The 26,504-nt window shown below is 37.5% G+C and overlaps 1 protein-coding gene across 2 annotated transcripts in view; it reads right to left on the bottom strand.

Annotated features, from left to right (window-relative positions):
* Positions 1-1,596: 1,596 nt before the first annotated feature.
* JAG2 (jagged canonical Notch ligand 2) overlaps positions 1,597-26,504 on the bottom strand; it is a 68,298-nt gene continuing 43,390 nt past the window's right edge. The window contains exons 6-26 of one of the 2 annotated variants that reach the window (XM_034061730.1): positions 25,376-25,506; positions 24,878-24,997; positions 23,769-23,882; positions 22,789-22,902; positions 22,106-22,219; positions 21,509-21,555; positions 20,487-20,660; positions 18,051-18,201; positions 17,592-17,756; positions 16,882-16,995; positions 15,418-15,531; positions 14,928-15,041; positions 13,995-14,111; positions 12,924-12,951; positions 11,833-11,918; positions 10,082-10,195; positions 9,748-9,863; positions 7,891-8,136; positions 7,328-7,459; positions 6,130-6,286; positions 1,597-3,908 (exon numbers count right to left, since the gene is read on the bottom strand). In XM_034061730.1, coding sequence (XP_033917621.1) covers positions 3,436-3,908; positions 6,130-6,286; positions 7,328-7,459; positions 7,891-8,136; positions 9,748-9,863; positions 10,082-10,195; positions 11,833-11,918; positions 12,924-12,951; positions 13,995-14,111; positions 14,928-15,041; positions 15,418-15,531; positions 16,882-16,995; positions 17,592-17,756; positions 18,051-18,201; positions 20,487-20,660; positions 21,509-21,555; positions 22,106-22,219; positions 22,789-22,902; positions 23,769-23,882; positions 24,878-24,997; positions 25,376-25,506 — 2,941 coding nt within the window. In that variant the 3' untranslated portion in view covers positions 1,597-3,435. The remainder of the gene's footprint in view (positions 3,909-6,129; positions 6,287-7,327; positions 7,460-7,890; positions 8,137-9,747; positions 9,864-10,081; positions 10,196-11,832; positions 11,919-12,923; positions 12,952-13,994; positions 14,112-14,927; positions 15,042-15,417; positions 15,532-16,881; positions 16,996-17,591; positions 17,757-18,050; positions 18,202-20,486; positions 20,661-21,508; positions 21,556-22,105; positions 22,220-22,788; positions 22,903-23,768; positions 23,883-24,877; positions 24,998-25,375; positions 25,507-26,504) is intronic. The other variant, XM_034061731.1, reaches the window with a different exon arrangement.

Genomic DNA, 26,504 nt, shown 5'->3' with positions numbered 1-26,504 from the left:
AAAATCTGCATAAAACAGATCAAGGTTAAATTGAGCAAGTTGAAGTTTACTTTTTGTTCACCCTCCTCTTTTATTCATGTTCTTTCACATAATTTATATATCTCAGTCTGCATAACTTGTCCTTGGTCATCATATGAAGATTGCATAAAATAATTCTTCGTTTTGGCAGGCAAACAGCACTAGCACATTGAACACTTGCTCATGCTGGCTCTGTGATGTGGATTGCATCCTGAACACAGTATCAGACACAGGGGAATGCTCTGACCCTTTGTTTGGAGCAGTGGGTGATGACCACTGTTGCGATGCCACTACTTTATATAGCATTTCAGTAATGGGAAAGAAGCCAAACTAGCACCTTCAGGAGCAGTGGGCCAGTTCACTGCTGGAAGACAGAACAGCAACAGCCTCATTCTCAATGTATATAAAACCCCCTATTATTTTTTCCCTTTGCCTACAGCAGTGACACCTACTACATTGATTTGCATTCATGTATAACTTGCAACAAGGAGCATTTTCTTAGCTATTTTAAGTACATTTTGAGTATTGGAAGCTGCTTTCTGCAGCAGGGAGACACAAGTAACTGCAGCCTCTGAGAACAGCAAACCTTACAAAAAGACATTTTTCAAACCTGGCACTCTTCTGAACAGCTATAGCATTGCTCCCACTATTTCTGAGGAACTAACAGCAGTCACCAAGTCTTTCCAAGGCACCATGTTGAGTTGATTTTAGGAAGTCACCAATTAAAATAAAAGTTGGTTCTTTATCTCATCTTTAGATTCCCCCTCCTCATCAGCCATTTTGTAAAGGACAGGAGACACATTTGAAAAGTGAAAATCAAAGGTAACAATAGATTTTCAAGGTAAAGACATGCCAATACTCCAAGAAAAATAACAATGTAACTGTATGATGCCTGGAATAAAAACTTTGCTAGGGTCTAGAATTCTGCTTTGGAGGTTGATAGCTATTAGGAAAAATTCCACTTTCATATTCCACATTACCCTATGTAAGAGTTTACCTTTTACTACAGAGAATATTCTATACAAAAGCTGTTGGAAGTCACCATAAGAAACAGGCACAGACCTACTAAATTGAAACTGGAACATGACAAAAAAAAGGCTGGAATGGCTGCAGAATAGAAAGGTATTACCTTCAAAAACCCAACTGAATTTGTCAAGAATACCTCATGTCCCTGGCATGCCTGAACAGCTCTCTTACCACCCAAGAAATTAAGACGATAGTGCTCCCACAAGACTCTATTCAGCAGCTTTCAAAAAAGGCACATCATACACAGAGGCAGTACCTGTCAGCTAAAACCAGCCTTTCTGCTTTTTAAAGAGGCAGTGCAGGGAGATTCCTGGGTTAGGTAGTGGAGATGTCCATGTCTCTAGACCCATGTGGGATGATATCACCTCCTGTGCAGTCAGAGGTGCAGCAGTGGGCAGAGGACAACGCTGCTAAACTGTCTGGGGAAGTATTGGCACTTGTGTGCAAGCTCTAAGCTCAGGTTACAGGAAGTACGCTGTATTAAATCAGGACTGTCACTCCATTTAGCCTCATCACACCAGAACTCCAAGCACTTAGAAAGCAAACACGATCTGAAGTATCTTACACACAATGAGGGAATAATTTTATTAGATTATGGAAGACAGCAGCATTACAGTACAAAAAGTTACAAGAGTAGCGGAAAAAAAAAGAAGTGGTTTTGGTTTAAATACTCAGGATTATACTGGGGAACATGAGAAGGATAGTACCCTTTTCTAAACTAACTCCTAACCAGGTTATCAAAATAAGTTCTGAATATTTAGCACAAGTAAAAAAGTTACAACAAACACCATTATAAAATGCTTTAATAAATAGTTTCTTTTCTGAAAGTTTTTTTAAGAACATGTCAAAAAATGTACTAAACCAGAAGATCCTGCAAAGCAAATCCTGTATTCCTGTATAAAATAACTGATTTCAAAACATTCATGTTTACATTGTTCATGGGCCAGAGTTTACACTCTCAAACATCCGCTTCTCTCACTGGTAGGGTAACTAGGTGTATGTAGTGTTATGTTTCTTCAAGTAAGTAAAATAAACTTATAGTTTGCCCAGTTAATAGCAATAATAAAAGCCTTTAAAAAGAAAATAAAGCCCCAGCAACAAAAACGCGTAAGCCTTCCGTGACAAATACCCATTTCTAATGTGGTACTCCCATCCTCTGACTTTGCCAGCCTCTTCTCTTTAGAGCAAAAGATGAATAAAGCACAACAGAAACAAGATTGAGGAAAATATTGTTCCCTTCATTAGGCCTGTATTTAAACGCAAAAAAGTAATACCACATGTAATTAACATATTCACAAAAGAAAAACAATGCCTCACTATGTTGGTACTGTACAGTAGATGCACCTGTTAGTGTTTTTGAGATGGACTGAACGTGGGGATAAACAAACATTTCTGGATCTATTTACACGCAAGTGGTTATGCTCCTAAATACAAATGACCAACAGATTCCTAACATTGATTGTATTAACATCATTTTCTAATCTGGACATAATACCAAAAAAAGTCTTATAAACTGCCATAAAGCCTCCTTTTTCTGCAACATAAATTAAAAGGAATGACATGTAAAAAAAAGACCAAAATATTTAAGTTATTAAATCAAATATACAGAGTGATTCATTTAATATGTACATATTTACAAAAAAAGCACTTTAACTATTAGAAAATAAACTGTGTCAGTTGGGGAACCTAGAGTTCTCACAATTTTACTATACTGATATGGCAGTCTTTGACAGTTGCTATAGAAAAAGTTTAATCTCAAGGCACTTGTCACATGCTTCAATACTGCAATTCTAAAGTAATTCAACAGAAATAAAAAGGCCACTTTTAATCCACAGTTGAAAGATCTCTATAATTTTTTTTTTGTTCCTATTACAAAATGTGTAAGGCAAATTTGGAAAAATCTTACAGAAGCTACTAACGTAACAAGTGCAGTGAGCTGCCATTAATAGAGATTTAAAGTCAAGAAAGCAGTTTAAAGTTCACACAATTTCCTCAACCAGGAGGTTTTAAAGCCACCATTAAATTAGAGCAAGTAATAAAAAGAAATACATTCTGTAAACAGTGTACAGTCGTTTGTAATAAACTTTACACATATTGAAAATACAACCTCTCCTCTGCCACACAGCGAGTGTATTATAAGTAAACTTTACAAAAATAGCAACTATCAAAGATTACTCATTTTTTTTCATCTGACAGTCATTGAATAATTTATACAAGGCTAAAGAAACAAAATAAATTTTCTTTATTATTTTATTTATTTTTTTTACGCAAAATAAAGAAACTATGAACATTTGACTCCAGATACTTTTAGTCCTTGATGCAAAGTGGAGATGTCAATTTTTCCCCTCCCCAGTAAGTGTAGGCACAGTCTGCCTACATTCCAAATACAGGTTAGTCTCTACTGCCTTCAAAGTTTGATGCATTCACATTTTTTACAGATCTGTTGTCCATTTTGCCTATTTGATGGGATTTCTTTACTGGACTGCTCTCTGATGTGTCAGATGCCTTTGTGGGCAAAGGCTTTGCAAGTTTGTGAGAGAGGAATTTGTCCATTTCCTCATCTCTTTCCTCCTCTTCATCCTCCTCTTCCTCATACTCCATATACTCCTCTACTGCATCACAAGTTCTTTTTTGAGGAGATATGAAGTTTTTGCATTCATAACGAATGTCTTTGTTACTGTAAGATCTGTCTATAGGATTTCGTATGGGATTTAGAGGTGCCCACTGATTATTGGCACCCTCTTCTCTGGGAGGACGACTTCTCTCTCTCTCTTTTCTTCTCTTCCGAGTCCACCACACGCAGATGATTATACAAGTCAGCCATACAATGCTAAATACCGCACAAAGAATTGGAACCAAGTAATCTAGAAGGCAAATGAAAAACACACACAGAAACATCAAAGACTTGAGTTAATAAAACTAGATACATAGCACTGGACATCTGCAATAGAAGTATCAATACATACCTACAAGTTAGCACTAGAAAGATTTTTAGGAAGAAGGAAGATGCCATTACAGCACAATGATAACTGTTTGAATGCACTATTCCATCTAGAGATGCTCTTTACCAACTTAAACCAAGGCAGAGTTTTCCCTGCTTAATAATGTTACATTGGAGATTTTTTTCCCTCCAACAAACTGGTTGTATGAGCAGCATCTCTTTGTCAAGCACGTATGCTAATCAGCCCAGAAAACTCAGTAACACTCAAGAAAAAAGAGTCTATCCTTGTAGGAGGCAGGCTAAAGAGAGCACTATATCTCTAAATTGTTCTAGAAGAACTAGCACTTGCATCAGAAATATGTCCTCCATATCAGAAAGAGTCCTTTGCCATCAAGTCCACAGACATTTATGTATCAGCTATCTCAAGAAAAATTCAAGTTAGAGCTATGTAACTGAATCAGTCATGCACTCTTTAGGGTATTCTGGTTTTACTTCAGAGTAAAACACCATAATATTTTCACTAGAAATGAGTCTTCACTGCTCAATGAATAAAAAAAAAATAAGTTGAGGCATTTGTTTTTCTCCACATTCCAACCACAAAACCCCACTAGTGCTCTCCTAGCCACACAGACCCAGGTTATTTCTGTAGGAAACCATTCCTGTATATATAAAGATTACAGATTTAGACTATTTTTTTCCTTAAGGCTAGAGGAAATCAATTGTGTCTAAATGATCACCCCCATCTAGACACTTGTGCATCCCACAGAAATGAGATTCTCAACACATAGGGCTTTACACCACATTTTATAATAGGTTTCCACCTACCTCACCCAATTAAGGGCTAACAAGAAACAAACCAAGTCAAGGAACATGAGAGTGCAGGTTACAGTTTATTTCATAACAACTCCAATTAAAGGACTAGGGGCCAGTGGTCAGTACTGAGCATCTACATTAAAATGATGAGTCTGGAAACCATTCTCTGCCCCTAGCTGCAAGAAGTTGAAGTCTATCCACTTTCTTGGGAGAATCTTTGAATCTTATTGAGGTGGGAGGCAAAGTAATCCCCATCACTTCTGGCCTAGCATTTAACACAGAATCAAAAGAAAGCAGATGAGGTATGTCAGAGACTCAGCTTGAATCTTCATGTCTACACAATATCTGTTCAAGGAAAGAACAAAAGCCGGCACACTCCTTCAGGAGAGCTGAAGAACTATCACTATTGCAAAGGCTTTAACAGACAAAAGACATTCCCTAGAAGGTAAACAGAACCTGACAATTTACTAATTGTTTGGACTATGGGTGGAAGACCTTCCAGCAGATTATGGAGTTGGGAGGGTCTCCCACCATTGTAAGATTTCCACTCTGGGGCTTAGTTGAACTTGAGCATACCAGAGGTCTTCCACAAGAGCATCTCCCACCTCACCCAGGCAGAAGAACACAACCATACACAATCTTAAACTGCTTATTTTGGCATTGCTCTTGGAGAGTCAGTATTCAGATATAAAAGTCTCCCCAGTCACACCATATCCACATTAAGAGAAGTGACCATTTCTTTTTAAACCAGCTGTGTACTAGTGAGAAGCACATGTTGAAAGATAACAAAGTTTTACATCATTATGACCAACTATTGGAAGATATTGCACATCTTTAACTCTTTTTAAGGCATATAATACATAAGTACTTCAGAAGAGAGCTGGTATCACACTATGTGTCTTTACCCTCACCATATTTTTATTACTTCAGTCTCAGCTCCTACAGCACAGCAGCGTCAAGTGATTAGGTTGGGTTAAGGTTAATGCAGGAGAATTGGAAAGGATTTGAACAGTCCACAAAAAGAACTTCTGATCTTGTGAAAGATATGCTTAGACTGGAGAATAAGGTTGGAAGTCAGAGCCAAAATAGTGGCAAGGGTAGGTAATCTCTTACTATGTAAGAGATGAGATTAAGTTTAAACTTGCGCATAGGCACAGAACCTTGATTTTAAAGCCACTTTCTCTTCAGTTCGTAATAGCAATTAATTGAACAACCCAACCTATAATTTTCCCCAATGTGTAAAGATAAGACTGACAGTAAGGGAACAGAAAATGCTCACATACACAGAGGATGCTAACACACACAGAATATGCATGCATTGGGAATCTTACCTGATGATGAATTCCCAACAACGATCGTCTCTACTTTAACTTCAGTTACTGCCAACATAACAGTGCTGTTTTGCCTCTTAGTGATTGCATTTACTATTATATTAGCAGCATTCTGTATGAGACTATTATCTTCTTCATCTCGATGCGGGACAAAAGACTAAAGGGAGAGAAGAAAAAGAAGTTATTGCAATCACCTAACTGTGGAAATCTACTTTTTAAATCCAGCTACACCTTAATTGAGTTCACTAGGCGGAGTTTACAGTAGTCACAAATAGTATCCCCAGAAAGTGTCCTGAAGCAACAGCATGGCTGGCTCTATCCAGACTGCAGAGACAGCATCAAGACCTGGTGGGTAACATGCCTACTTGATAATCTAGCATACCTCAAATAAATGGCAGCTGACTTCCATGTTACACTGCTGAGCTAAACTTAGTCATAGTATGGAGTACTTCAAGACACATGGATTATCTAGATAAGAAGCTTGGACTAGTAACAGTCTGCTCTATTTATACCATATACTTTGCTTTTTGCATCATGGCTCAGCACATTCTTTACAGTACTCAGAGAGACAATCCAGCTTTTGCCTGGATAAAATATTTTATAAAAATTAACTCACTCTTAGAAATTAAGCAATTCAACAAGCACTGAGAGATTGGGTTCACTTGCTTCTAAAGCAAGTCTTTACCTCAACACGGCAACAGTTACTTTTATTTACTCAAATTACACCTCCTTCCACTTCCTACTTATGTATTTCATAGAATCATAGAATGGTTTGGGTTGGAAAGGACCATCTAGTTAAGATCATCTAGTTCCAATCCCCTGCCATGAACAGCTCCAGCAGCCATACTCCGCATGCACAGCAGAAACTTCTTCAGCCACCTGCAACTGTAGCTCCTTACTGAGAAGGTCAATAGCCTAAGATTTCAAGATAGGCACCTGTTCACTAATTTCAGCTGAATTAGACTTCAGAGTAATTTATCAGGAGGTTGTGGTAGCCTTCTCTCATTAATGAAACCTGCAGTTTCAACAATCTACTATTACAGGAAATCACCGGATCACAAAATTGCTTTGCAGTCAGACTAAGCCACAGATTGCAGTAACAGCACCGAAGTGAAATAAGCTTAAATCACCTCTTCCCCAGCTCAAACAAATGAGGAAAAAAAAATCCTATGTATATTAATACAAGTCTCATACTTACAATAGCAACTTCCACTGCATTCTCTGTGGAGTAAGACAGATCACATAATATTATCAGAGTTCTGTCCCTAGAAACACTCCTAGTAGCTGGTAAATACCGGATTTCAGAACAGATATTTTCAGTTGTAGTACCCTGTTAGAAACAAAGGAGATTGTATGACTATTTTAACTAAAAAAATAGTACAAAAAAATAAGCATCTTCAGAGTTTTTTGCAGTTACTGAGACCTGAAGAAGGCAGCAAAGGGGGCAGCAAGAAAGGGCAATAAAATGAAGAAAAGGGTTTTGGAATGAAGGGCAAGAAGCTGACCTTAACATGACTACCTTAGTATAGTGTGAGCCCATCTTGAAATGTGAGAAAGCAGTTGAGATTTAAAGAAAATAAAATATTCAGTACAAACCCTTATTTTGCCTCGCCTTTTAGACAAAGCACAATTAACAGCAACAGAAGAGTCTAACAATAAATTTAGCAAGTTTATGATGGCAAAAAAATATTAGAAACATTAATCTTCCAAGCTTTGACATGGAACGTATTCCTATACATCTTGTCACAATTTTGTCCTCACCTGGGGGATTTTGTCTCCATTAAAAATTAAAGTAATTCTAGCACAGTCATTGTCCAAGTATCCAGAATTAGGCAGACACTTGATATTGGCAGGCAGAGGTTCAGAGGCACTGCATTCTCCCCAGTCCATGCATGGTGGCTGAAAACATTTCATGTACTTCTCCCGGCATTCTTGACCCATGGGACACTGGTTATTTGAATTATCCCAGTGTTTGTGTAACAGACAAGGCTTTTTCCCACACCACACCTTGAAATTAAAAAGAAAAAGTACTGTTGCAGTTAATTGCATTTATGCATCAAATCAAAATAAGCCATTCTCATAAAATGGTCATGATCTACTACAGACTGCAAAAGAAAAAAAAAATTCTATTTCAATACTGCTGCAGTCCTAGTAGGAGATGGAGTTGCTTTGCACAAAGATACATTGTATGGACAAAAGAGTAAAAACTGTAAAAATTACCCAAAACATCACTGACTGGCCATATCTCCTTGGAGGCTTATGGATTTGTCCTCCATAACAGAGTTATACAGAAGTTCAAGCATTTATTTTAAACTAGTCATCTAAGCTTCTATAATCTAGAAAGAGAAACACCTCTCCAAAAGAATTAATTTCTCTTCAATATTTATACTGCAATCCTTGCCACAGAACACTGAAGATTGAAGAGCTAATGCACGCTGGTAATAAGCACCATCATTTCAACCACTCTCCCAAAAGAAAACAGTATGCCAGTACCAAGTTACTGAGGTGTAGCAAGCTTCCAAACACAGCTCCATTTCAGGAGGAACCTTGAAGATTCCATACAGGAACTCAATACAGCTATTAGTTTGGGTACTTACAGACTTCTTAAAGCACAATTGTCACCAAGAAATCATGTTTGTTCCATGAAAGAACCAAACACCACATATGGGCAAGTTGCCACACAAACATTTCTGAGATTCTCGTTACCTTCATGTACTGTTATCTTCTGAAGATATCTCAAACTTGAAATCACAACACCACAAATGTTCTAAAATAGCGTTTCTAAATGACTAACTGCAATATTTAATTATAACGTTACCTACCGTGCACACTTAGCTAAACAAAGCAATATTAAGGCTGGATAGAGTAATAGTAAGACCCAGAGGTTTTTAAACTGGTGTTTCCAGTGGAATGTGGGAGACTGTCGTGTGAGGCAGTGTTTCAATTGCTATTTGCTGCTCATCTGGACTCACCCAATTAACCTTACAACTTGTCTGCAGCACTGAACTTGTCTCTACATCTGTGATGTAAAGCTACACAGGTACCACAAATCCACTGAGAAAGCCTATCTCAGGAGAGCTGAAAGGCTTAGAGCACACACTAACATGTCCAATCTGCATTTAGGCTAGTCTGATTTTTTCCCAAGTCACAAACACCAGGATACAGTTCATAATAAATACACAAAAGAATAAACACACAAAAGTTGCCATTTGTCAATTCATAAACCTTCTGAAGCGTAGTACAAAAAGACAGCTATTACCCACTGAAATAACTTTCCTGCCTACATGTTCTTTACTTTGGAATTAATGTTGCACAAAATTAGGAGCTCTAAAACTATGTTTGCAAAGATTTAGCAGAGTCATTCATTATCCTTTCAAAGGTCATTATTCCAATTCCAGTCCATACTTCCTTTTCTGTAAATGTGCCTTTCTGCTTTTAGGCAGCCTGTTCTAGCAGGTAGAGAGTAGGACAGTAGTTTATGATTAGAGAAAATCCCACAAGTATTTTTTACAGGAAGTCATTAATTTTTTTTGAGGGACGCACAGATGAACTTGTACATGAGGAACACTAAGCTTGTTTCAGCCAGAAGGATTTAAGAAAATTGGTCAAAACAGCTACCTTGGTGCAGTCAATACGGCCATCCAAACAGTGGCAGTTGTTGCATTCTTGATCCCACCTGCTGCCATGGGGAAATGTCATTCCCTTAAGCCAACATGGCTTTCCAATTCCAATCACTAGGAAAAAAAACCCAAAAGGGAACATTCAGACACTCATTCAGACACTTCACCACTATGAATTACTGAAGTTATACAAACTTAAATAAAATAAAATTTAAAAAAATAATAATAGCTACTGTTTCTTCCACATCAGACTACTGTATGTAAACTCTGTACTGGCTATATTGTACCCTACTGGGTTTGTGGCTAAAGACTGACAGTAGATATAGAAATACCTTCTTGGCACCTAGGACCAATTCTTCCAGGAGGACAAGTGCATCGGTATCCATTTATTTCATCTATACAAGTGGCACCATATCCACAAGGTGAAGACTGGCATTCATCAATATCTAGATAGAAAGCAGGTAAAACTCAATGGCAAGGGCATAGAACATTGTAATTAAACATTTACTGAGATGTAATCTGGTAATACGTGCTTTCTTAATATGCAAAAGGCAGTTAAGCTTCAAAATTAATCCCCTAATTGGATAGTTCTACCATTTCAGCAGTAACCTAACAGATTTCTCATAACTGCACCCTAATCGAGGTTCTGCTAATCAAAGCAGCAGTCAGAGGTATTGGACAGCTGAAGGTGCTAATATCTTCTCCACATTCAGCTACAGAAATTAAGTCCCACGTCTTGTTCTGGCACCAATGTCAAAACATTTAGGCTTCTTAGAAAAGCACATGCTTTCAGGAAGTTATCACAATGCAAGAACTGAACAATGAATTGTCTCAAAAATGCTCAAAAGAAGTGACTCTTATACTGTTCACCATAAGGAAGAATCCCTGGCAGTGTTCAAGGCCAGGCTGGATGAAGCCTTGGGTGATATGGTTTAGTGTGAGGTGTCCCTGCCCATGGCAGGGGGGTCTAAACTAGGTGATTTTAAGGTCCTTTCCAACCCTAGCTATTCTATGATTCTAAGAAGCAATAGTTTAGTTTGCAACAGACATTTGATGTTACTTTTTCTTAATAACCATGAAATAGTGAGTAGATTAATACATACAGTTGGCCCAAAAGCCTAAAGCAAACAAACAACAATATCCAAAGACTGAGAGATTTGGGCATAGCAATCTATTGAAAGAGGCAAGGAAGCATAGTTCATTCAAATGCACAGCAATGTGTTGCTATCCTGAGGAAGTGACCAACAGTAATTTATGCAACAGTTTACCAACAAAGGCAAGAGAAACCAACCTGTCAAGTTGTGAGCCACCAGCATCAACTACTTCATTTTCAACCACAACCATTCCCTTGCAAAGCATCTTTTGAAAGGCTTCCTCCCATTGTAAATGAATGCCCACTCTAGTCCCTCAAAACCTGTTTAAACACCAGTTCTTGACTTATGCACGGTATCAGCTCATCTTCTATGTTTAAAGGACTGGACTTAAAAAGCAAACATGATAAATGTTGTAGTGCAACTGTCACCCATGTCAGCAACAGAAAACACCAAATGGTTGTGGAAGGGCTTTTGGTTCTATTCTAGTTTCCTTCAGAAACGTAACAGATTTTATAGCTTTGAAGGACCTTAACCATTCACTCCTCTGTTATTCACATGCCAGCACAACACTCCTGATGTTTTTGTTTTCATTTGAGGTATCTCAGTGTATTTCAGTTTTTAATGTTAAATGGGACACCTGGCCATATTTTTCTTTAACTTATTAAAGAAGTTGCTTATCAAGAAGAATACTTAAAACTTAATCAAGCTTCTATGAAGTCAGTACCCCAGAACCTTCAGAATTGTCAAATAAAATCCAGCTAAATCCAAGCTTTTTAAGCCAACTCATTTCAGTTCCAGATAGTGACATGAAGAAAGGAAAACAACCTACTGTTATTTACAAGTATCAGTACCTAGCTGCCTGACACGTGGGTTCTGCTTCAATATTTAGAATTTAGCTAACTTAATGCAAAAAGGGTCACAGGGCATTCTTTCCGATTTGTGCATCAGAATAGTAAGCCTTTGAGGTCTTCACCCACACAGGTACTTACTAATTCTGCAGTCAGGGCCAGCAAACCCAGGTGCACATTCACATCGAAACCAATTCACACCATCAACACAGATGCCTCCATTGTAACTGTAAAAGTAACAAACCTATTATTACACAAAGTGTTCACAGGGTAGATTCATGGTCTACAGATGAGCAAAAATGCCAGTTTTCATGTGGTGTGTTTAAATGCAAATTGCTATTGTCCCTCTTCATGTACTTTCTCACTATTCAACAACACTGAATTAAAAAGTCCTTGCTAATTCAGAATATATGTCTACTTAGTAAGCCTTCTACATTGTTTCACTGGTCTCTAATTAAAACTTTAATTAAACCTTCTGGTGCTGTTTAGGGGAATGGTCTATTCCCATCAATAAAGAAAGCATAATGTTAGATAAGCAGTCTTAGTCACCTGTTAGAGCAGCAACATCCTATAAAAGTGCATACATGAAGGGGAAGTGTATTAACAGAACTCAAGGAACTAAAACCTCATTGTAAAGTGAATACGGAGAAAGCCTACGCTTATGCAAGGTTGGTTTTCTTTAATATAATGAAGTACAGGTTATTGCATCAGAATGGATGATAGAGAAAGATAAGGTAGCTGGTTCTCTTCATCCACATTTTCCCCCTACAACTGTAAAATCAACTTTTTTTTTTAAAATACTCCCATTACATATTCCAGAAAATTTTGGTTTTAAAACGTATTTATACATAGTATTCGATCTAGCAGGACATTTTTATATTAGCTAAAATTATTTACACTAACAGGTTTTAATTTCTTATTTTTATTCTGAAACGGAGATGAAGGTGCTTGAATTGTTCACAAATCTTATTCATTTCACATCACAGTAATTTATTCTGGCACAAAGACAGCACTAAATACTTTTTCCTGTTCATATGAATCAAGTAAGATTGTTTTGTAGTTTTTTTTCTGCCAATAAATAAATAAGGCATGGCAAAAAAATGTTTTAAGATTTTTTACACAGGTTGGCTTCAATTAGTTTTGAACAGAGTTCTAATCTGGAATGGGAATCCATTTTACAGTGCTCACTTTCATTTTCAGAGTAGGCATGGAACTGAAGTTTGCATACTTACCATGGATGAGGGTTACAGTCATTGGTATCTATAAAAAAAGAATAATACAAGCTAATGTAACTAGTGGCATATTTGGCTAATATGGTATAGCTCAGGAAAGCAAAGAAGACCAATATAGAAATAAACATTTTCCTCCACACTTGCCAAGAAAGTTCAATTAGACCTAACAGACCTTAACATTTATGAATAGACTGACAAATGCCAGACTTCACAATTTCAGTGTATTTTGATACATAAACAGAACAATCTTGATAGGCAGCATGATGGCAACATAACAGAAATAAAAAAAGGTATTGGTTGCATTGGTAGTGGGTAGTTCAACCAGGCTCTAAAAAGCTTTCTAAAGAATTACTACTGCTTTGGCATTTCTTACGTAATGGTATGTGGAACTAGCCAGATTTCTTAAACAAATCTTTCCCATTATAAACTGCTCCAAATTCATTGTTAGTATATATACTTAGCACTGGTCAGCTTTAAAACAGGTAACTGGGGCATATGTCAATACAACAGTAATTTCACAATAGATTTAGAGCAAAAACAGTGCTCAAATTTAGACTTCCCCACTCCCGCTTTATATTACACCATGAGAAAAAACCGAACAAAACCCCACCCCCCAAAAAAAACCAACAAAAAAATTCCCCAACAATAACAGAAGTTGCAGGCTTTATTCCACCTAACCAACTAATTGGATTAGTATGTCAAAGTAATTAATTTTTAAACTCAGAAAATGATGGAATATACACCATTGCCTGCCTTCTTAAATAGTTGTCATTATTAAACTTAGTATTTCTATAAGGACTTTTTTTTCACTCTGCACATTTCCAAAAATTTGTATTTCTGTAGAAAGGCTGAAAGTTCTGTTTTGGCACAGACTATGTACAAAAAAAAAATCATGACAAGTTCTTCATTCATTACTTGAGCATCATCATCTTTACCTACCTCCCACCCTGAATGATTCAGATATTTTGGCACGTGAACACTATAAACTTGCTTTGTTTCAGTTAACAGCTCTGTGCCAGACACTCCTAACAGCACAAGGGAATTCAGGGGAAGAAAGGAGAAAAGCCTTACTCTGTGTGCATGTACGTCCTTCCCATCCTTCTTTACAGATGCAAGAAAAGGAATCTCCACTGCCAACACATGTTCCACCATTCATACAGGGGTTTGGAATACAGCTGCTGTTTTTAGCTTTGAAAGGTGAAAAAAAAATCCCTATTTAGCACAGAAAATGAATGGTACTTATCATCTGGATATGTTAATATCACAATCCTGAACAACATTTAAGTCAACAGTGCAAGACTTACAGGATGATTGAAAGACTCCGTAAATTCTCACATCACACCTCTCACCTTCACCATCATTTCAATTCAGTTGTTTAATTGAACTATTTTCCCCATCTGTCTAAACATCCTTCAAATACTGTTACATTCTTACTTTAGCAGTGTGTTGAAGTTCAGATTTTGACTGAATGTTGCAATTATATCTAAAAATCTCTTTAGTATCCCTACTAAGTTACCTTCATCCAACTTGTTGGTGCTGATGGAAGTTTCATATTCAGAAAAACATATCATGGAGACTACATTCAAAACCCCAAAAGATCAAGAGCAGCTCCCTACAGCAAGCAGTAACCCTGGAAATCCCCAAGAACCACTTCATTTTGTTTCTCCCAAGTCTGCCTGCTCATAAGCTTCTCAATCACAAACTTACATTATGAGCCTTGCAAAGCAGGAGACTAAGCTCCTAAGCAGACTTTTACACATGGTCTCTAAAGACTAACAGAAGACAAGATACAGGTGTTCCAAATCTGCTTAGAAGGTATGTAAAAGACCCTGTAAACAGCCTGAAGAGAACCGTTTCCTGAAAATCAGTTTCACATCAGGTGAGTGGAAGGAATTACTCTAAACCTCAGTCACCAGCCGACTGGAACAGCCAGAACAGTGTGCCCATTTACTAAATAGCCATTATTTAAATGCTTCACTACTTCTTCTGCCTTTAAAAGCTTACCAGTGTTGCAGGTGCTTCCTATCCATTCTGGAGGACATGAACAGCGGAATGTATCTCCGTCATCATAGCATGTTCCACCATTGCTACAAGTATTCGCATCACACTGGTAGTCACCTATACATCACAACAAAGCAGTTTTAATTCCCATTAGCGTTGCTGAATTTTAAGACCAGGTACATGTTAATCACAAAATTACTTTTAATATTTAAATGCAACAGAACTAGAAATGCATAGTTCCACTTGCTGTATCATAGTAAACAACCAAAAGAGCTAAATCTAAGGCATCTCTTACAATACTCTTTTACTATATGAAGGAATAGATTTTTTTTTAAATGTTCCATTTTGTTGCTGGGAAACTGGAAGAGGTAATGAAAATATGCCTATTATTTCAGTGCAATTGTTTTGTTTTAAATTTCAGGAACTCTTGTCTCATGAGAAGAAAGAAAACAAATCTTTGGCTAAACTAAAGATCAAAATAAAGAACACTTACGTGAATGGCAAGTTTTGCCTTTCCAGTCATTCTTACATTCACAATAGAAGTCATTTACTAAATCAATGCATCGGCCACCATTGTGACACGGGTTAGGAGAACAGTCATTGAAATCTAGAAAAAGAGTTATTCAAATTAGATGATCCAGCCTAGCCAAGGGCATGAGGAAATATAAAATACTCATTTATAAAGACAATAAATTGTGTACTATTTAGGAAGACCATTCCCAATTGTTATGGGGTTATCTTTACAAAAGCAAGGAAAAAAACCTCTGATTTAATACAGAACAACATGAATTATGAAAGATTCTTTGACAGCTTCGGAGAAAATGTATTATTCACTGCAGCTTCTTAGTAGAGCACCGGAGTAGATTTGTTTTTCCAAAGAGCCATATTCTGCACTTCATAGAAAACTTCCTAGTAGGGACCACAATGTCCTGGCAAAGAAACCCCAACCCATGACATCCACATGAGGCAGTTAAGTCTCCCTGTCCCACGTTATGTCTAACACAGAGAAAATGCCGTTAGACAGCTTAACCGTACATATACACATATGCATGTGTATACATATTAAACATATGCATGCATTAAACACATACATGGATTTTAGAGAGAGTTCTCCTTACTTGAGACAAACATTTTAATAGGTAGAACATTTTTTCCAGGCCAAACTTCACCTAGACCACACAAAAAGCTCTTCTGACAGTGACACCTGCCAAAAGTTTCTCAGTCTTTATTTCATATTTTATTGGTACATACATCTCAGCAAGTCCTTGTGGTCATGTTTTAGAAGCAGCTTCATTCAGAGTACAAAAAGAACGAAGTGCAGTTTCCTCAGAGGTAACTTAACCATGAACTGGCCTAGTACACTTCTCTGCCAGCTGAGGCCCAGTGTGCCTCAAGCCAGGGCAGCAAGAGCAAATACCTGCTTCCACAGAACCCAGACTATAAAACACTGACTCATGATATAGAGTAAAAATGTATGCTTCAGCTATTATTTTCTTACTAAAGGAATAGATACAAAGATTATAAATTCCTTCAGTTAGGTGAGAGCACATTATAGCTTGAACTGGCTTAAAGCAAAAAAAACTTTTGAAGTTTGGAAACTACTACGTATGGGTAGATTGGGTAAGGGACAAACTTATGTACAGGACGTACGGAAAAGTACATATTCTTAAAGCAATGAAAGCAGTATGAGTAGATCCCTAACAAGGTATATACATTTTTGCTTCTCAGGAAAAAAAGCAATTCTCCTGAGATCTCTTGTACTATAACCAAGAATCAGGTTACGTTCTTGTTAAAGGACTTTTAGAACTGCTACCCAAGAATCTTCTGAAAACAACACTGGGTAGTCTGTAATTACAGAACAGAAAAATTACTTCATTATTATTAGTCATGTGGCAACCATCACTAACTTACAGCAAAACTGTTAATATTTGACCCTGTTATGCTTAGCAGTACTCACTGGTGTCACACAACTCTCCTTCCCAGCCACTTGAGCAGAAACATCTAAATGAATCAACTTCGTCGATGCACGTGCCACCATTCTTGCAAGGTTTTCCAAGACAATCGTTGATATCTATAACAAAGTTAACAATTATTGCTCATAGCCTATCTTCACCTACCTAGAGGAGTTACCCACACTTGTGCCTCTAGGAAAAGGAGCAAAGTTATACTCCATTAGTACACCCATTGGAACAACTCAAACATCTGTTTTCAAGCCTAGTACGGTTTCTAGATTTTCTTTCACATATCAAGTTGAACCAAAGCATTAAGTTTACCTGGCAAAAGTATCCAGGTGTTCAAAAAAGTACCTGGAACAGCAATACACATGCTCCTAAGCTGGGCTGTTAATGTGTCTGCGCCCTTTCTGCATCATTCCCATATTGGAAAAATCCATGGCTTCTTTAAGACTGTACATAAAGATAATGGGTACAGACACATTTTCCCTCAAGTTGGACTGAAACCAGTTTTCCTTCACAGAGGAAGCATATACCACTACAGAGATGAGACAACTGTTACCAGAAAAAAGAATGGATTTCAAGCAGTACACCTGAAACAATGCTCTACACAAAGTTTTTAAAGCCTTGATGTTGCAAGTTTATATTGTAAAGCTTCACAACAAAAAATAGAGTTTTAGAACAACAAAATAATCTAAGAGAAATTCTTACTTACTTTCATGACAGTATATTCCAGTAAAACCTCTTTCACAGGCACAAGTAAAATTCCCTCCTGGCTGACTAATACACCGTCCATGAGGCCCACAAACATTAGATGAAATGAAACGGATTCCTTCTTGGGTAGCATTAGTGAAGACTTCTATTGTACAGCTGTCTATTACTAAGAATGAGAAGTACAGCATCAGACTATTAATCTGCATCACCATTAAGTCTTTACTTTTTAAAAAGTCAACCAAAAATTAGGACTAATCACAATCTAAAAGTTATGTTCAAGTTTAAGTTACCCTCTACCCATTTAAAACTTAGGATGGCTACAAGCATTTCTTCTGGTTGCCTCACTTCCACAAAGTCCGAGTACAATAAAAATGTTTCTGCATGAAGCTGTTCCCAGAAATACTACCTTTTTGTTGTACCACTAATACTTTAAGACAAGTTTCTGGAAAACAGCAGGTACCTTTACAAGAATTGTTCTTGCAGTGGTCCTTGAGATGAGAACAATTCTTTCCATCATAGTCATCAGGGCAGGCACAGTAATAATCTCCTCCCAGATCATAGCATTTAGCTTCATTCTGGCAAGGGTTGGGTTCACAGAAATCAATATCCATCTGTAAGAGAGGCCATAGTTAGCACCATCTGCTTCATTTCCCAGGAGCAAGCAGCATTATCTGTGTGCCAAAGACACAGATGAAGTTAATGTACAAAGAACTTCAAGTTTTAAGGTTTATGAATCATATATATTACATTCCATCCTGCAACAGAAATTTCAGGTTACTTTAGTCAATCCTAATAATAGAGCATTTCTGACACTCCTAAGTCAACATTCCTTTGCAGGAGGCTGAACAAGCACACTTGCAATAACTTAGCAAAGAACAAGCCACGAAAAGACATCTTACTGTGATGATTCTGGATCATTACAAGTCAATTCTCTGTCCTTCACATCTACATATTAAGTGCTGTAATGCAAGTTAAATAAGAAATGCACTTGTCAACTTTACCTCCACAACACTTAAAATATGCAGAACTCAAAAAACATACGAAACAATAAATCCTGTTCTCCACAGCAACTTCTCTTTCCACCTCAAGTAATACATAGAATTTGTTATAGAACCACATAGCTTGGAAAGGACCTCTAGAGGTCAGCTACTTCCTACCTCCTGCTCAGAGCAGCTCTAGCTAGGCCAAGCTGCTTAGGGGCCTCATTCTTACAAATACTATCCTCATACCGATTTACACACAAATACTAGGTATATTTTGAATACTTCTTACCATCTGATTCAAAAAGTAAAATTTAAACCCTAGCTTTCATAATATCACCCTTAAAACAGACAAATTGCTAGAACAAAGCAATCCTGCTTCTCCACATCTTAGACTGACATACAAGATCACTGACTGGTGATGCCCTAAACTGCCCTCAAAATCCACGAAGTGGCTTCAAAAGGGATATAGTTACATCATGGTATCTTTCCTCTAAGTTGTGATTCTTAAGGGTTGGCTTCTTCCCATCAAATAATTTTTTCCTACTTCACATCTCTTGTGATAAAGATAATTTTATGTCTTTAAGGTTGAGAAAGCTAAGACCAGTGGAGGATTTGCTCACTGCTTTTAGTAGTTCTTCACTAAATGGGTTAAAAATCTGAAGCTAATTAAAGCAGAAGGAACACAAATAGCATTAAGTTTTTAACTGAGAGCAGCATGTACAATTCCAGCTGCAATAGGGAAATTCTTACATGGCTATTTTATGTTTTCATGTGGGATGTTCAAAGCAAGCTACACAAAATAACTAAGGTCTGAGAAAAGATTCTCAGATCTCCTCTATCAGATGTCTCCATTTGTTTCCTTCCATTAGTGTAAATTTCCCCTTTGCGATGCAAGTTCAGTAGCGGGTACTTTAGCATCTGGAATCAATGGTAGATATTTCCTGCAACACAAAAGGCAAGCAGCCAACTCCCCCCTATTATTCAAACAGATTTGCTAAAACTTTAATTACATGGTATAGTATGAATCAGCCAAGAGTAGAGCACACAAGCTATGATCTTTATATAATGGTACATGAGCTATTAAGTACTGCACCAGTTCTATTACACTGGTCAGTACCTGCAATCCTTCTAAATTTTGACTAAAAGGAGGGCATTGTTCCTTTAGCAATACAAATGTAGAAAAAAATTACTTCACCATTTAAGAGAGATAATTCCAATGTCCTCCATGAAAAACTCTGGATGAAATCCAACAGAATTACAACCCAATGTCTCCAGTTGGTGTCTATCTTGAAAGCCATAATACTTAGAAGAATTTGGCTATCAGTGAAAGCCAGAAAGTACACATTTTGGGCAATATAACTTTGCACTGAAAAGTCCAATATTCTCCCTAGGAAGAACTAGAATTATCTTTAGCACCTTATTTCATATCTTATTTAAGCACTAGAACTACATGTTTCTCAAAATTATCTCAAAAAGAAAGTTCTGAGAGCTGATACTTGCATATCTGCCTGCTTTTAATTATGTGGATGCTCTTACCAACAGCAGCAGGATTACTTGGAAAGTAATTCAATTATATACTTCAAAGTTATTAGGATGAAGACCTAAAGCATTCTAATGGAGCAAAAAACCACAGGTCCTGAAAATTGCAAAGGTAAAAGCTTCAAGCTTAAGGAACACTTGCAATTTTAAACATGTATGCGCAACAACTTGCACTTTGTCAGGCTGCAAAATCAAGTGGTACAGCTACTGTGACAGCACTGCACAACAAATTTGCTTATTCAGAGTATCAAGTAACAGCTACATTAGTTAGTAATGCCTTAGCCTTGGGTTACTCCCATTTAAACCTGCAGATATGTTTCTCTAAAGAATTTGATCCATGAGAAGTATTGCAGTAATGTCACCACTGCCCTCACCTCACAGAAGACTCCTGAAAAGCCCTGTGAACACAGGCAACTGAATCCATTCACCAGATCTTTGCAACGGCCTCCATTTTGGCATGGATTGCTTTCACACTCATTGGTTTCCATCTCACAGTTTTTTCCTGTGAAACCACGAGGGCATAAGCAATGGTAACCATTCACTTCATCCTTCATACAGGGGGAGAAGAAAAAAAGTAGAAAGCCTTGTTTATTAATAAAACTTGCACACAGGAAGTCAAGTTATTTCTATATTCTGGATTTGTGAACAGCGATAGCTCCACAAAATTATTTTGTGAAATGGTGCAAGAGTCTGCAAATCATAAAATAGTTAGGGTTGGAAAGAACCTGAAGATCATCCAGTTTCAACTCCCCTGCCATGGGCAAGGACACCTCACACTAAACCATATCTATCACCCAAGGCTCTGTCCAACCTGGCCTTGAACACTGCCAGGGATGGAGCATTCACAGCTTCCCTGGGCAACCCATTCCAGGACCTCACCACCCTAACAGGAAAGAACTTCTTCCTTATATCCAATATAACTTCCCCTGTTTAAGTTTTAACCCGTTACCCTTCTCCTATCTCCACAGTCCCTAATGAAGAGTCAATCCCCAGCATCCCTGTAGCCCCCTTCAGACACTGGAAGGCTGCTATGAGGTCTCCACGCAGCCTTCTCTTCTCCAGGCTGAACAGCCCCAACTTTCTCAGACTGTCTTCATACAGGAGGTGCTCCAGTCCCCTGATCATTCTTGTATCCCTCCTCTGGACTTATTCCAACAGTTCCAATCTAAACTTCCTCTGTTTAAGTTCTAACCTGTTACCCCTTGTCCTGTCACTACAGTCCATAAAGAAGAGTCCCTCCCCAGCATCCTTATAGGCCCACTCAAATATTAGAAAGCTGCTAGAACACTGTACTTTTATCTTAAGCCTTATTTAACCAACCTGCAATTCCAAACTATAGAATTCATAACTAGAACAAGATTAATTTTCAACATGGCATAGAATAAATAAAAGTTACCTTACAAGTCCCTCCATGTTGACATTGCCCATGACAGTCATTAATATCTATGGATAAAATATGCAAGGCATTAGAATTCATACTGGAATACTAAGTTGTAAAGTACATCTCTAGCATAAAAATGGGGAAGAAATGATTTTCAGGAAGGATTCTTCTAGATGTTTCAAAGGAAGGCAAGGATACTTGGTATCTTAATAGATTTCTTATTTAAAAAAGAATGTGTAATACAAAGATACATCTTCCATATGACATTTCTATTACACTAATAGAAATCTAGTTAAGTGCTATCAGCTAATTTCATATCTAACATTTTAACTAAAAGGTATTTTAAATTGAATCAGTATATGACATAATTCAGAATCAAGGCTGAGAGAGTAGGGAGATATTAATATTAATAGTTATGTGTGTGTATTTAAGCTCATACTAAGCGCATTTCCAAATAAATTGTCAAGCAGTATTTTTAATTTACATTGCTGGAAGTTTAAAAAAAACCTGACAACAGCTATTTTTCTCCTGTATGTGTGCTATGTTCATAATAATACACTTAAAAATAATTAGGCAACCTATGGTCAACATATATACTAGAAAAATACTAACTGATATGACAATTTACTCCTGTCCATCCTGGAATGCAGTCACAGTAATATCCACCAATGAGATTTTTGCAAGAATAAGCATTAACACAGGGTTTCCCTTCACACTCATTAGCATCTGTGAAAGAAGATAAAGAAGAGAATAAAGAACAAACCCAGAAACAGATTACCACAGCACCAAGCAAAGTTCCCATGCAATCCAAGCATCAGAAGCTCATATTATACATAGGTAGGGCAGTAAAATCACTTACATATCAGAGGATTTTAATGCATACTTGTCTATGTAGCACATGCATGTTATTTCACTTTTCCTTTGGCCAAAACTCAAAAAGGTACTATGTTAGTCAGGGCAAACCCCTTCCTAGCCTGCATAAGCTTATAGTCACTGTTTTGCCACCATGAAGCAGGAGCTACCATCACCAATGCTGTATTTTGAAACAGGAAAGTTATCAGGCATTCTAGAAAAATTATTATAAGCTTAAGTTGGGGCTTAAACAGTTACAGGTTCACTTGAAACTTCTGGCTTCTCAATCTGCTAATGCAGAGCTACAATACCAGTAGCAACATGCATCTTCAATGTTTTCTTCAGTGAAGATAATGTCAGAAATGCTTACAGTTATTATTTAGTAACAATTATTTAGGAATTATCTGCAGTTGTCTTCAAAATTTTAGAAGGCAATTACTTACCAAGCTGACATGTTGCTCCAATCCACTGTTGTGGACATATACACTCAAATGCATTAATACCATCAATACAGGTCCCTCCTTGAGCACAGGGGTTAGATGCACATTCATCAATATCTGGAAAGTCAAAGTGTACCTTCCATTACACCATTTAGAACTCAGCGTAACCTGCTTGTTTATTATTGTGTGGGAGTTTTTATTTGGGTTTTAAGTTATTTTGAGATTAAGGAAAGAATGCATAAACTTAGGAACAGACTAACATTTCTAACCTAATTTTTACTTAGGCTTTTTTCATATCTTTGAGTTTGAAAATCCAAAGTTCCTTTTTCCCCTATCTGCAAACAGCAAGAAGATTCAGTTAATTTGCTAGTGAAGAACATGTTCGTTGACAGTCATGTTACTAGATCATGACACAGTAGCCAGTACTTAGGTGGGGTTTTAGCATAAGGGGGGTTTTAGCATAGTTGCTGTTGAAAAATGGATAAAACCCCTGTGCTCCAAATCACAGGCAAAATGCAAATTGATATCACAATATGTTTCTACTATTTCCCCATCTTCTGAACCGGACATATATTTGAGTAATCTATTCTTCTATTACTTTCAGAAGGGGAGGACTTTCACATCCACACAAAATGATCTTTAAGGTCCCTTCCAATCCAAACCATTCTATGATTCTGTATTTCTTAAAATAAATCCATTCTGGATTTTGCTTTAGCTAAAGAGTCAGAAATTGTCCTACAGGGCACTTCTTTGGCTATGGTCTATCTGTGCTTTTGACAACCTGTAGACCTCCACTCCATCAAACGGATACTGCTGGCTGCACAATACCTTTAATCTTTTCAGAGTATCCCAAACCATAGCCATTAGAAAACTAAGGTAAAAGACTACCATCAAATCTGTTACCAACAGAGCATGATATTACCAATTAACCTGTATCAGCCCTTCCAACCTAATGGGTCAGTCATCAGAAGTTGCATACCCACCAATAGCACATGTTGGTCCGCTCCACCCTGATGGGCAGTGACACTTGAAGCCTGATGAAATTTCATGACAAATTCCACCATTAGCGCAGGGATTAGATACACAAGCATGCTCCGCTGGAAGGAGAGGAAAAGAAATTCTTCCTAAATGCTCTTCCAGTAACAGTTAATGAGAACTTACAGTTATAAACTGTGTTCTGATTAAAAATAACCAAGAGCATGAGCCGTAGAAAGGTACCTGTACAGAAGTTTGGAGCCTCCCTCTCCTACCTACAGAGAGCAAGATTCCCAGTAGGAGCCAAAGCAGGATTTTACTGAAGGTGAATTATCATCCTTCCTATCTACTGACTAGAAAGCCTAAAGATAGACAGGCCACTATCTCAATATCCCTATTAACCTACTGCTTCCAGCTGCACACTTCCAGCTCCAGAGTCCTCCAGCACTTTGTTCTCCCCCCCCCCCCCCCACCCTGGCTCTGTGAGACAAAACAGGTATGCCAAGTGCAGAGGTCTGAACAGTAGTAGTAGTTCAAAGTATCAAAGGCCTGTTTAGCTTCATTCTAATACTGTTCCTTGGAAGCAACAAAGAACAGAGCTTGCAATTATAGGCAGCACTGCTTGTTGTCACCCCATGTAGGGCTGTAACACTTGTAGAAACTGCGCTAAGCAACCAGGTTGAGCAGGGACAAGTTGCATGCCGTCACTTTTGATATTTTCTCACTCAGAAGGTAAGGAAGCTTTGGGAAACAAGAAAACAATCCCTTACTAGGAGATCACTTACTAGGCAATAATTTCTAACTGTTGCTATCACTTTTCACACTTCCCTTCTCAGAATCCAAGCTGGCTTTTAAGAAAACAGCTCCTCTACTCAAAAACAAAAAAAAAAAAAAGAAAAAAAAATCCAAAAAAAAAAAATGAAAAAAAAACCAAAACCAAAAAACCAACAAACTAACCAAAAAAAAAAAAACCCAAAAAACCAAAACAAACAAAAAAAAACCCAAAACCAAACACATGAGCAGCAATGATCATAAAATGCCATCTGGCCAACTACAATGTAGCCATCCCTGAAACAGTTTCAGATTTCTGAAGATACACAGGATACCTAAAGCTTACCAATTTCACAGTTCTTTCCAGAGTAGCCATCTGGGCATGCACAGCGATATTCATCTGGTTCAGTATTCATACAGGTTCCACCATTCAGGCAGGGATGATGATTTCCACAGTAATTTAGATCTGGACAGAGAAAAGTGTCAATCAATCAACAGGGAACACAAATCCCACCATTTTAACTCCTAGGCAAACAGATGCCTTTCTGGCTTGAACATCATTCACCCACATCATCCCCATATTCCATTAGCTAGCCTATCACCTGCTGACTATCCACAGAACAGGGGAGGATAAGCAAGAGCCAACTACATGAGTTAGAAGAGTCAGGACAATTCCAAGCCTTTTGTCTTAAACTTCTTACACTTACAATGTTTAAGCACCATCTGCTATAAGAGAATTAGGCACAGAAATACTCAGCTGCACACTAGCAGAAAAAAATGGTTAATGAGTTATCAGTTAATCATGCAACTTTACTTATTTTTCCTGTACATTAATGTTAAGTACCTTTGTTACAGAGCAGGCCACCCCAGTTGGTTTCACAGTTACACTGCCATGGTTCATTACAGCTCCCATGAGCACAGCCTGGGTAGCGGACACACTCATCACAGAACTGTCCTTGCCAACCATAATGGCACCTAAGATGTAAGTTCACATGTTAAAAGTTAGCAACATGATGCTTAATTATCAGCATTACAGGTATTTGGAACACTACACTTACCGTTCGCAAGAACAAGGTCAACCACACAATGTGCAACAGATAACAAAATTTTACTTCTCCTGTTTAGAAGGAACATACTAGTCCTGTTGAACATCCTTACTGGAACTCATTTTGCTCAACCATACCACATATTATGGCAACAAGCGACAGCAAGTACTATGCATTATGAGAACTGTACGTATTCTTTTACAAGTCCCATTTCATATAATCATCTCACACTAGGACAAGAATTGTGATTGATATAAGAAAGTTGAAATTACTTTTCAAAAGAAGACTGTTGGCTCACTGCATTAAGCACTACAGCTTTTTAATGTCTGTGAAGATTAAGATACTAGCTAGCTTCCTCTAGAGTGCCAGTTTTGAAAGACCAGGACAGCCAGAAACACAGCCATCTTGTCAATTTACTCAGGATTTAGTTTCTCAAGAGAATCGTTTTTACAGATTTATCCTCTTATACCCCCAGTATTCTCTAGTGACATAAAAAAAGTGCTCTTTGGAAAAAGGAGGAGAACAAACAAAACCCATTAATAAGTCATTTGTTTTAAACAGTTGAAATTTTGATACAAGATTTCTTCAGAGATCAGCATCTTTGTGTTATCTGCAAGATAATTCTGCTAATAAAAGTACCTGTTTATGCTACAGGAAAGGCAACAAAGTCTGAATCCCAGGGGGAGGGGAAAAAAAAAAAGGATAGATGCTTCTTTTTTTTCCTTACCATACATTTCATACACATTTTAATAAAAAAATATAAAAATAGTAAGTTTGCTATATTGGGCCAACAAAAAACCCTTATGCCTGTTGTTTAAATAGTATTTCTTACAAACAACGTAAGAGCCATAGTAGCAACAAAGAGATGCATAAAACCACACTGAACGGCAATTGGGCACATGCATGCCAGTAAAGCCTTAATGCCTA

Source organism: Melopsittacus undulatus, chromosome 4 (genome assembly GCF_012275295.1).
Source record: "Melopsittacus undulatus isolate bMelUnd1 chromosome 4, bMelUnd1.mat.Z, whole genome shotgun sequence".
NCBI lineage: Eukaryota > Metazoa > Chordata > Aves > Psittaciformes > Psittaculidae > Melopsittacus > Melopsittacus undulatus.
The sequence above is the reverse complement of the archived record's forward strand: the minus strand, read 5'-3'. Positions and strand labels throughout refer to the sequence as shown.